At 52.4% G+C, this 11,992-nt stretch overlaps 1 protein-coding gene and 1 long non-coding RNA gene across 3 annotated transcripts; one reads left to right on the forward strand and one right to left on the reverse strand.

The window, feature by feature from the left end:
• Nucleotides 1-4,183: 4,183 nt before the first annotated feature.
• On the reverse strand, nucleotides 4,184-6,393 carry DDIT4 (DNA damage inducible transcript 4). 2 transcript variants are annotated; one of them, XM_030335077.1, is made up of 3 exons: nucleotides 6,237-6,393; nucleotides 5,851-6,088; nucleotides 4,184-5,565 (listed from the first exon to the last, which is right to left on the reverse strand). In XM_030335077.1, the coding sequence occupies exons 2-3, from the start codon at nucleotides 6,050-6,052 to the stop codon at nucleotides 5,072-5,074; spliced, it is 696 nt and encodes a 231-aa protein (XP_030190937.1). In that variant the 5' UTR covers nucleotides 6,053-6,088; nucleotides 6,237-6,393; the 3' UTR covers nucleotides 4,184-5,071. The 2 variants fall into 2 exon arrangements, with proteins under 2 accessions (XP_030190937.1, XP_030190936.1); XM_030335076.1 differs by having other exon boundaries at nucleotides 5,851-6,112.
• Nucleotides 6,394-6,762: 369 nt separating this feature from the next.
• Nucleotides 6,763-11,682, forward strand: LOC115527207. The gene is made up of 3 exons (XR_003972860.1): nucleotides 6,763-8,399; nucleotides 9,615-9,767; nucleotides 11,586-11,682. It is a non-coding gene; the product is annotated as an uncharacterized LOC115527207 (long non-coding RNA).
• Nucleotides 11,683-11,992: the final 310 nt, after the last annotated feature.

An 11,992-nucleotide genomic window follows, 5' to 3' on the forward strand; every position in this document is an offset into this window, starting at 1 on the left:
CGGTTTTCTTGTAAATGCGTGTGTAGTTATGTGTGAGCGTGTGTGTGTGTGTGTGTGTGTGTGTGTGAAAGAGAGAGAGAGAGAGAGAGAGAGAGGGAATTTTGATGTCTGCGTCTTAGGGGTTCCCACTTACTTAACTTTGTCTTGCAGCCCCACAGAGCCACTTAATTATATACGAGTTGAATGAATGAACACAGTAATCAAATGACAGTCCATCAGCATCTGCCTTCAGAGCCATCAGCACCACATGGCCACAGATGTTTCCATGCAGCTGCCCATGGTTGAGGTCAAGACGGACACTCCTCAGCTTGGCCCTTCCATGGACGTGTCTGAGTTTTAAGAGACTGTTTTCTAATTTGTGATTCCTTCATAAAGTGCCCCCTTTCAGGATAATTACAGAGTCCTGTAATAATCTATTAATTGGACCTGGTTTCTGTGCTGTGTGTTTCCTCAGCCTTCCGCGGGGCTGCCCCAGTGGTACTTGCCTCCCGCCAGCAGCAAAAGCAGATGTGGCTGACCCACACACCCTGACCTGGGAGCCAGGGAGGGCTCAGAGGAATGAGTGGAAGGCCTGGGAGGAGGGCACTCTTCCCTTCTGAGCCCTGCAGCCTTGCTCACTCTGGGCCTTTGCATTTCCTTCTGAACCGTGAAGGGGAAGTGAAGCAACCTAATATAGGTGCTTAATGTGTTCCAGGCTTAGAAGAATATAGCTTAGAAGTGAGGCTGTCTAAGCACATTACCCCCAAATGATGGAGGGGTTTTTTGTTTGTTTAAGATTTTATTTTTAAGTAATCTCTACACCCAATGTGGGGCTCGAACTCACTCGCATGCTCTGCTGACTGAGCCAGCCAGGAGCCCCCCAGATGGTGTTTTTTACAGGAATGTATTAAGGTTACATGTTGACACAATTCTTGTTAAGATGGTGACTTGAGGGACGCCTGGGTGGCTCAGCTGGTTGACTGTCCAACTTCAGCTCAGGTCATGATCTCACAGCTCGTGGGTTGGAGCCTGGCATTGGGCTCTGTGCTGATGGCTCAGAGCCTGGAGCCTGCTTCTGATTCTGTCTCCCTCTGTCTCTGCTCCTCCTCTGTTCACTCTCTCTCTCTTTCTCTGTCTCAAAAATAAATAAACATTAAAAAAAGAAAAAAAAAAGATGGTGACTTGGAAAGATGTTAGAAGAAAGGAGGACCAGAGGGGAAGGAGGTCAAAGGTGTCCCCTACTCTGAAGCCAGCTCTGCCACAGCTCAGGCCCCCATCTCTTGCCCGACTACTGGCTTCCTCTGCCAATGGTGAACCCCAGTTATGACTTTATATACACATTTCTCCACTAGTATCCCCATTTTATAGATGAGGTAACTTAAAGTGACTCACTCAAGGTCACTGGCTAAAAAAAAAAGGAAGAAAAATGTCTGAGTCAGGATTCGAACCCAGATTTCACTAACTACAGCATAGTGGCCTTAACCACTAGGGACACTACTTCCCTTCCAGGACCTTAGCCTTTAATATTCCTCTAAACTGGGTGGCAGGCGTAATAAAACAATAAAGTATTTCTACCCTGCCCTCCTCTCTTCTTAGCCTGAGGGTCTGAGGCTGGTGAGAGAATCTTGTGTTGTCTGAGCCAAGGGAGAGGGGAATGAGCAAGCAGTCAGCCAGCCAGGGCCTGAGGGGAACCCGGGGGTACCCCCAAAGAACTGGGAGATATGAAGCAAGTGCATAAAATGAGATCAGGAAACTGCAAAGTTTTCAACACTGATTGTGAAGGAGGAGGCAGGACGAGGCAGAGGAGAGTCATAAAAGGGCTGAAACTCCCTCTGGGTCTTAAAGGAAGGGGGAGGGTTTGCAGGCAGGACAGAGGGATGACATCCCTGGTGAAGGGCACTGGAATGAGCAAAATCAGGCCAGAGAAGGGAGCAGGCCATACTGACCTATACCTAAAGACAGGGAGTGGTAGGGAGCGTGGTGGGCCATCAGCCTGTATAGGGCAAGTAGGGCCCAATATCAAAGGTCTTGAAAGGCAGACCGTGGAATCTGACAATAGGAAGCCATTGTAGGTTCTAGAGTAATACCCTGATGAGCTGGGAAATAGAAATAAGAAAGGTAATCAGAACAAATTTTATAAGCCTGGAAGCATTTTCCAAAGTGGGATGTTATTTGTAAGTCTCTAAGCTTTATTAGCTTTCGGTCTTAGCAACAAAGGAATCTTTCCCAGCTTCTCTTCAAGAGCCCACCCAATACCTGGGACAAAGCTCCCTGCTGGGTCTGAGAAAGCCTGCCAGCTCCCATCTGGGGGCCCTTCTGTCCAGCTGGGGGGCATTTGCAAGCCCTATGATGAGGAAAGCCAGTCTGGCTTCAGGGAGATGGCGACTCAGCTGTACTTTCTTGGGAGTCCAGGCCTCAGTCTGACCAACTAAGAAGAGGGGCCCCTGGGTGGCTCAGTCTGTTAAGCATCCAACTTCGGCTCAGGTCATGATCTCACAGTCTGTGGGTTCGAGCCCCGTGTTGGGCTCTGTGCTGACGGCTCAGAGCCTGGAGCCTGCTTCACATTCTGAGTCTCCCTCTCTCTCTCTGCCCCTCCCCCGCTTGCACCCTGTGTCTTTCTCAAAAAATAAATAAACATTTAAAAAAGAAACGAAGAAAAGTGCGCTCACTGCCTCCTGGTCTTGGAGAGGGGTTAATGTTTATTGTGCCATCCAGTTCTTGCCTCTAAGTACCAATAAGACTCTGTCTTGGAGCTGGGCATGGTTGTTTTCTTTGTTGCAAGGGATACACAGCTGTGAGCATTGGCGCTGCTCTTAATTCCCCGGAAAGTGAGCCCAGACACCATCCAAAGGCTGAGCACCGTACACTCCCAGCTCCCACCCTGAGGGGCCGAGAGTGAACGAGGTCAGCCACGGTCAGAAGACATTCAAGGGCTGCGGCCTGTGTTTACGAGTCTGTGAAACATTACTAACCCCCGTCCCACCCAGCTTTCACAGGGTGGTTATCAGGAGGATGAGCTAAGAAATTGAGGGTGAGGGTTCTCCTAAAACTGCTCTGGGCAACTTATTTGTTACCAACGTTTTCAGATCCAGTTCTAACCCAAGTTCATTCAATGTGGGGAACAAGTCACCCAGCTCTACCAAAGAGATGTGAGTCTTCTCAACTATCCCAGAGTTTGAGACTCTTTGTCAGAATCACTGACGAGAATGCAGGTTCCTGGGGCCCTGCCCCAGGTGCACTCAGCCAGAATCTCCACCAGAGCCCGTTGATCTGGGTTTTAACCTGGGCCCCACACACTCAAGTGGGAAAATTACTGTTTTAACATCGGGCAAACAAGGCCTGCCTGGGACCAGGAAGAGAAACAAGGGAGATAACAGCTCTCCAAAGGCCGGTGTGGGAGGTCTGCCCACACCCGCTACCCACCCCCCCCCCACGACGGTCAAGGGGAGGGAGAAGTGGGAAGGGCCTTGGCCTTCATCTGGCCCAATCCCTATTTCACTGATAAGGAAATTGGGGCCCAGAGAGGGCAATGAGTCCCAGTCACCCAAGGAATTCCCTTAGATAGGCCTGCAGTCCCCTTGCTCAGAAGGCCTCACCACCCCTCCTTTTCTGCTTCCATGTGCATGTGTGTCTGTGTGCCTTGTCCATTCTGCACCTGCCAGGGCCACACCTCCTCCCAGGAGCAAGCCATATTCCTAGGTGCCCTAGGTTCTTGGTCTAGTAAGAGGCTAGAACTAACTCCATTTCTTGGTGCTCCTGCTCCCTAGCCTCTTACATTCAGAGATCAATTTTGTGATTTTCGTGACTGCATAACAAATGGAACTGTGACTTTTTCATAGGAGGAAAAAGAAGTCTCTGGAAGTCCTTCGAGTTTCTGTAAGTGCCTTGGGCTTCTATACCCTGTACCCAGGCCTTCTAACCCAGAGCAACCAGGTGAGCTCTCCCAACTGAGCTCAGTGGGAGGTCTGACTCAACGCCTCACCTTCCAGGGCTTTCCAGCGCTTTTCCCTGGTAGCATCAGCCAGCCATGGGAGCCAGGGTTCTTGGCACAGATGGCACACAATCCACATACCTCCATTACCAGGCTGGCAGGCAGCCCCGGAAAAGGACACAGCAACACACGGGTGGACCCGAGTCTGATGAAACTTGCCTTTTACCGGCAACCATCCCCCTTTTTTATTTCACAGCACTGACGAGACTCAACTGTTTTAACAAACCTTTTTTTTTATTAGAAAAGTAAAAAATATTGCATAGGTCTTAATACTTGAACATCAAGTGTATTTATGAACAGCGAGTATCTTCATGTAAACAGTTCTAGATGGAAGACCCAGATGGCACTCTTCTGGGGGAGGGGTTCCAGCCCCCCACCCCACCCCACCCCAATCAGCCCCATCCCCTCACAGCTCAACTCCCCAGTACACATTGGGGGAGGGGAGGGAGGGGCAAATGCAGCTCCCGGGTGTATTTTTTCTTCAAGTGTCAAAGATCCCCAAGTGATCCCAACACCCACCCCTTCCTACTCTTACATTCATGCGTCTGTAAGATAGCTGCCTAGAACAGGTCAGTAGTGAAGCTCTGATCAAAACAAAAACAAAAACAAAAACCAAAGGTACAAAAACAAAGAACACATTTGGCCCCTTCAGACCATGAGATACACACAACCGCCTTGTCCTCCCCCCTCCCACCAGGGCTGCTACCAGGAGCACACAACCCCTTGCAAAGGCCAGTGCAGCCCAGCTGCTCACCTGGCTGTCACACCACTGTTGTCTTAACTGTCAGTAATGATAAAAATAATAAGGTACATGCTACATACACATCCAGCCAGAAGCCCAGTTGGCCCCTAAGCCTTTGTTTCATGCTACAGTACTGAGGGGCATAGGCCCCCAACCGGGAGCTACCTGCACACCTCAGTGAGCTTCCTAGGAAACACAATGTTCCCCCCACCTCCACCTTCCTCCCCTCAGGTGGCTGTTGTCAGTTTGCTAACGACAGGCGTCAATCCCTCAGCTCCTGCCTGCCAACCTCCATCTCAAAATCAAAAGTTGAGTGGTCTCTGGCGTGGGGGCAGGGTAGGCCCCCCCCAGGCTCAAGTTCAACACTCCTCAATGAGCAGCTGCTCGGAGCTATACAGCTTTTTCTTGATGACTCGGAAGCCCGTGCTCAGCGTCAGGGACTGGCTGAAACCGGGGACGAAGGGAGAGTTGGCAGAGCTGAACAGCCCCTGGATCTTAGGCCAGAGGCGTGAGTCCAGGCGCAGCACGAGGGTCAGCTGGAAAGTGGGCACCAGGCTGGGGTCGAGGGCCAGCTGGCCGACGCTGTGGCAGCTCTTGCCTTGCTCTACGCAGACGTCCAGCAGCGCCCCCCGCAGGCCACACGGCTCGCTGTAGGCCAGGCGCAGTAGTTCCTTGCCCACCTGGCTCACCAGCTGGCTGGGCATCAGCAGGCGCGCTGGGCGCCGTGAGCCCAGCCGCGCCTGGGACAGGCTCTCCTGCAGCAGCTGCATCAGGTTGGCACACAAGTGCTCATCCTCAGGGTCGCTGAGCAGCTCGAAGTCGGGCAGGGACACCCCATCCAGGTATGCCGAGTCTGGTAAGGGAGAGCACACAAGAGAGGGATATAAGAACAGCTCCAAAGGCGGGGGGGGGGGGGCGGTTCTTGCGTTAAGAAACCAACACTCCTTCCCACTCTGTGCCTCAGCTTCTGCCCCACACTTGTACCCTATACTCCAATCTCCGTCCTCCATCCCGCCACCCCTCCGCAATCAGGGTTCTGATGGGATAGGAAGACAAGGCGGCGTTGACCCCTTCCAGAGCGGTGCTTTTTCACCTCCCGGGCCCCGTGAGTCGCGTCCAGTCTCCGCCCACGGCTTACCTTCCTCCGGCCCAAAGCCACTGTTGCTGCTGTCCAGGGACTCGCAGTCCGAGCTCTCCAGGCTCGCGCAGCGACCAAGACCCTCTTCTCGGGCCGCCGACCCCCAGGCTGAGCGCGGTGGCTGATCTGGGGTGTGAGTTCGGGACAAGGGCGACGATGAAGAGGAGGAGGACGATGAGAAGCGATCCCAAAGGCTAGGCATGATGAGGACGGACGCCAGGACGTTTGCAGTTGAGCTCTGGATGCGGGAACGCAAAAAACGCTGTAAGACAGGAGGCGCACGGACCCGGCGTCAGTCTGGGGGCTGGACCAGACTGAGAGCGCTCGGACCCGCAGGATTGAGGCCTCCCCGCGCAGGAATCAGTACATACTGAAAGGACACTTACCAGCTAGCTCGGTCGGCGAGAACTGCTAGGACAAGTGCGTACTGCCGCTTGAATGGGTGCGCGAACTGGTATCAACCCCCGCGCACTGCCCAGACCTGTCCCTTCTACCCACCCGCACCTCCCCCTTGGCCTGCCGCGGTCCCTAGCACCAGCACCGAGAGGCCTATAAGGACTAGAGCGGAGAGGCCACGCCTCCTCAGCGCCTCAGCCCAATCCAGATCCGGGAGTGTGGCCCCCCTCGGCCAATGGGCTCCGGGCGCACGTTCGCAACGTTCTCTCCTGCCCGGTGACAGAGGTCTGGCCCCGCCCCCGCTGAGCCCCAGACCGCTCCCAGCCGAACCCCGCGCCGCGGCCACGCCCCCTTTCTGGAAGGGATCCGCGGCGGCTGCAGCTGCCAAGGTCCCCGAGGGCGCTCGCGGCAGGGGAGGATCAAGGAACGACTTGTTTATTATAGGGTCCTGTTGCTGGGGGAGGGGGTAGCCGTGACCGCGCGGGGGGAAAGGCAGGGGAACTTGAGGGGGCGGCGGGCCGGGAAAACGGTTGCCCCCAGCGTCTGGGAACCTGAGACTACAGGCACAAGTAAGCGCTCGGGTGGATGCCTGTGGGACGGCGGCGCGGGGAGCAGACGTTAACCCGGCCGGACCTCGCGCACATACCCCACGCTAACCCGGCCTTGCATAGGGTCGGAATATGGGGATGGGGTCCAGGCAGGGCTGGTCCCAGCACCGAGCTCTCTTGCAGCGCCCCCAGTTTGTTAACTCTACAGCCCCAGAGGGTGGGTTAATGGGGGAGGTCCATGCCCCCCCCCCATGATCCTCGTCCGCTAGATCGTGTCCGCTCCCACCCCCAACTGCTTGCAAGGAGAGAGTTTGGCGAGGGTGGCTAGAAGAGGTTTGTTGGGCTCGGGTTCCTAGCGCCTGGTCTTGGGTCTGAGAACGGGGACTCAAATTCGATGAACACAAGGGCTCTCCGCGGGCCCTACAAACCGACCGCGGTTCGGTGGTGTCTCCCCCGCCCTCTGTACCCGAGAGTCCTCGGGCGTCTGCCGGGTCCTAGCGCCCCTCCTTCCAAGGCGCTTTGTGTAAAAGAACCGGAGAGTTGCATCAGGACCAAGGACTAGATCTCCGGAAAAGTCCGGGAGTGCAATGGCCATCCCCTGTTTCGTCATTCAGGCGGGGCCACAGGATATCTGGCTTGATGGCAGTGCTCGGAGACGAATAATGATTGCTGAGGGTGGGAGGAGGTTCGGACGGACTCGACCTTTACGTCTTTAAAGGCTTATCAATCTGGGACACCGGGATCCCGATAGAAGAGGGAACCAAATTTACAGCAGACGCTCCCACTCCGGGAGCCTAACCAGATCCGACTGGCAGGCCTCGCCTCGGGGGCGGGCTTGCGCGTGACAGATGACACTTGCTGGAGGTCGGGCCCCTGCCATCCCCACCCCCACCTAATTAAAAAAAAAAAAAAAAAGGCTGACCCGTGGGCCTTTCGGGCAAACCGTGACTCGAACCAGAAAGGACCGGAATTGAGGCCCTGCACCGCCCCCCTCCCCCATTTTCCAGATGGAGGAACCAATTATGGAGACAAATTTATGGATAAAAAATAAATTAGGGGGAGTCAGATTAGGAGATAGCGTTAAGATTGCCGCACAACAGAATAGTCTTTTGGCCGCTAGGGCGATTAAGGCCTGAACACTGGCCCTTTCTTCCTGTCCTCCGAGTTCCAGTCACTTATTGGGAGCCTTAAAGATACCAGGGTCAGGGGGGTTAGGGGAAGTGCTTGGAGGGCTGGTGGTGGTAGATGACATTCTCTTGAAATCACAGTTTACTGAGGTGGGGTGACCCGTATGGATGTGGCCTTGTCACCAGGACAGAAGGTTAGGGAATGAATCCATCAGAGTACTATTCCCTCTTCCCACCAGACAGACTGGGTTGGGGACACCTGAGACAGAAGGAGATAGTTTGGGGATGTTTTTCTTTTTCATCTCTCTCTTTCTCTCTCTCCCTCTCTTTGTGGCAGGAAAAAAAGGAAATATTTCAGAAAAAAATGTGGAACACTAAGAAAAATAGAGGTTTTTTAAAAAGTGGATATTCGTAAGCAAAAGAATCCAGAGACCGTGTGGAGAGCTCAGTTCACCAGAAACCATTCATATTCAATATGGTATTTGTGTGGTGCATTTGAATGTTTGTGTGTGTGTTGAATATGTGCAGTGTGTCTGCAGTGTAGGGTTTGTGCTTTGTATGTATTTTGTGTGTATGTGTGTGGAATATCTGTGGTGTGAGTGCACTGTGTGTGTAGATCTTAGTGGGTGTTGGTTATGGTGTGGTGTATGTGAACTGTGTGTGTGGTATATATGAATTGTGAATGTGGTTTATATGTGGAGTATATGCAGCGTAAGTGTGGGCTGTGCAGCGTGCATATGTGTGTGTTATTTGTGTGGCAGCGAAACATGGTCATGAAACAGTGTGCTAAGCACATTTTATCATTCACTGTCTCACTCTGTTATTGCCAAGTTTTTCCCAAATGGGAAGGCCTGTGTTAATGGGCACTGAGTAATTTTGTTTCTTTTCAAAAGAAATCCACTAATGTTGTTGCCTCATTGTGTTTTCTAAAAATATGGAAAAAAGGACCAGCAGTCTTAGCCCTGGACGTCTCTCCCAGAGCAGAAGGGGTGGGCTGCAGAATAAACAATCACCTACAAGGAGGACTGGGGGCCGGGGAGGCTCCAAACGACTTTCCTCACTGACCCCCTTCTCCCCTGTGAAGGAGGGGTCAAAGCCCCATACCATTGTCTTCCAGGAGAACCTTTGGACCTGGAAGAGGAATTTCTTAACTGTTAGCCCCTCTGTGGAGTCAGGGTAAAGGGCGTTGATCCATCGTGTGAGGGGAAGGGAAGGGTAGGATCCCTTCCATCTGGCTGGGGCTGCGAAGACTTCATTACCACCCCACTTACCCCTTCCACTATTGAAGCAGATGGGGGTGTGGGAAACACCTAAAATGTGTAACTCCTGGGGGAGGGGGAAGCTCAGTCTCCTCACCTCTAAGCCAGGCCTCCTTGGAGACCTCAAAGATCCCATAAACCCTGCATTTGGTGTGCTTCTCTCTCCCTACTACTCCCCTTGGGCCTAAGCTGGCTGCAGGTCAGACTTGCCTGAACATGCCCCTGCCTGAAGCTTTGGAGACCCAGCTCTGGCATCCCTGCAGCCAAGAAGCCTTCCCCAGCACGCCCACCCCCACCCTCCCATCCCTTAGGTGCCCCTCCTCATGTCATCCTTATACCTGTGTATATCTCTTGTTAATAATTGTTTCCACTTTAGTCTTCTTATTGGACTATGAGCTTCTTGAGGATGGTGTTCTACTCTCCTTAACTTCCAGTGGACAGCACATAGTAAAGGCTCAGTGAACATTCCTTGGATGAACAGATGAATGGATGGATGGATGGATGGATGGATGGATAGATGGATGGATAAAGCAAGAAGGTGAATTTTCCCAGAATTGTAGACCTACATCTGGATTCCCAAGACCAAGGTGGGCCTTTGGGGTGGACCTTCAGAAGACCTGGATGCTACGTTTCTATCCTTCTTCTGACAAGTGCTGCCCAAAGTCTTGGATGTATCTGAACCTTTTCCTCCTTTCTCAGCTCAGGTCTGGGAGTGGGGCTTCTAAGGCCCCAATTTAGTTCTCCAATTCGAAGATAGCATACAACCCAAGGAAGCTGGGGAGAGAGGGGACATTGTGTAGAGGGCTGATGTGGGGAATCTTTTCAAGCAATTAGTACTTTGCCTTCAAGTGCTTCAAAATACTTAAAAAAATCTTTTGACATAAAATTCACATACACATTCACAATTTTTTTAATTTTTATTTTTGAGACAGACAGAGAGAGAGAGAGAGACAGAGCAAAGGGGATGAGGGGCAGAGAGAGAGGGAGATCCAGAATCCAAAGCAGGCTCCAGGCTCTGAGCTATCAGCACAGAGCCTGACAGGGGGCTCGAACTCATGAACTGCAAGATCATGACCTGGGCCAAAGTTGGAAGCTTAACTGACTGAGCCACCCAGGTGCCCCACGATGAACAATTTTAAAGTGAACGATTCAGTGGCATTTAATTCATTTCCAATGTTGTGCAACCACTATCTCTAATTCCAAAACATCTTTATTACCTCAAAGGAGACCCCAGATCCAAGCGCTGGGTCACTCTCGTCAAAATCCTTTTGAAGTTTATATTCCCTTGTTGGAATAGGGTTGCTCCTTTGCCCAACTCCAGAGGGCATCCTTTGCTTTTGAGTCTGTGCATTTACATATGTCTTCTAGGGAATTGTGCTCTAGGGAGCACGGGTCACATAGACGTAATGTGCAACATGGACATCAAGACAACCACGGGGAGACTGGCTGAACTCTGAGCAGGAGTGGCCTAGTGTCACGTCCTGGGTCCTGAGTGACTCAGGCCTCTGGAGCTGGTAACCAGGCCCCATGTCCCAGTCACTGTGGCCAGAGCCCTGACCACACAGACACTGCCTCTTCCCGGGCCCTGCTCTATTCCCGTGGGACCTGCCACAGCCTGCAATTGAAAGTCAATGAGCACTCACTCCTGGCCTCCTGCCTCTCCCGGTTCAGGCGGTTTTTGTCCAGCGCACCGATTCCCAGGGCCTTGGTCTGGCAAGTCGCCCGAGTCGAGTTTGGGAAGTTAAACCAGATCTTGGGGTGGGAACCCTAGAAGTCAGGATGGGAACCCCTGAAGGCCAGCCAGCTTGCCTGCAAGGCTCAGCTTGGGCACCTTCACAGTTCTTTGGAAACATCTCATTGAGGGTAGTGGGGGTGGCGGGAGGAGCCAGTGGGTCAGGGCGGTGGGGAGAAGGTGGAGGGGTGTGGTAGGAGGTGGGGACAGTGGAGCCAGCAAAAGTGTTCCCAGGACTTCTGCGGCTTTTTTACTTGAAAAACAACAAACAACCTTGTCAAAATAAGCAGCGTGGTAAGTGCACCCGGTTTATTAGGAGGGTTGTGAAAAGCTATTGACAGCCCAGGGCTTCAGGTAGGATTTTGATTGCACTGTTGCAAGAAGCACTAAAAACTCAGTGGGGAGTCTTTTTGCAAATGAAATTACTTTTTGAAATGGAAATGCTAACAATACAATGTATTGTATAGGCTTAAAAAGAATATGTCTTAAAAACTACCATCTATACCCTGAGGAATGAAAACAGTGCCATTCTACAGATGAGGAAATTGAGGCCCAGAGTGAGTCCAGGAATCCTTTCAACCAATGGCTTTCAAGCCCAACTGATAATTAGAATCATCTGGGGAGCTTGTTACCATAGATTCTCATCTCTCCACCCCCTATTTTAATTTGGTAGGTCTGTGTGGGGCCCTTTCGTACAACAGCCCCCTAGGCGATCCTGACACTCCGCTCCATTTTAGTTGGAATGTCTGCTGACCTCTCAGAAAGAAAGGTAGGTCCTCAAAGAAATGCTGGATTGGCTCCCCAGCCTATGAAAGGGCCTACCTGTGGGTTGGGGTGGGTTAGGGGCAGGTGACGTGGCGTGCAGTTGTGAAGACTGGGCCCACACAGGGTCATGGTGAGCTCACAGCCAGCTAGTTCTTCTGGGCCCCTAGGTTTCACAAGTCATTTCCTTCAGGAACAGGGCAAGGGCAGGGGGAACCCCACAAAGGGCTGGCTCAATAAACCACCATGTCAAAGGATGGGGTTTTTGAGAGCTAGTGGGATAGCCTAGCGGAGGATCCTGACAGACCTCCCTTTACC

Source organism: Lynx canadensis, chromosome D2, assembly GCF_007474595.2.
Source record: "Lynx canadensis isolate LIC74 chromosome D2, mLynCan4.pri.v2, whole genome shotgun sequence".
In the NCBI taxonomy this organism is placed as follows: domain Eukaryota; kingdom Metazoa; phylum Chordata; class Mammalia; order Carnivora; family Felidae; genus Lynx; species Lynx canadensis.

Coding starts and splice junctions, on each gene's coding strand:
- DDIT4 (XM_030335077.1), bottom strand. CDS start 6,052: ATGCCTAGCCTTTGGGATCGCTTCTCATCGTCCTCCTCCTCTTCATCG. Junction 5,566..5,850: donor TGGCTTTGGGCCGGAGGAAG/GTAAGCCGTGGG, acceptor CTCCCTTACCAG/ACTCGGCATACCTGGATGGG.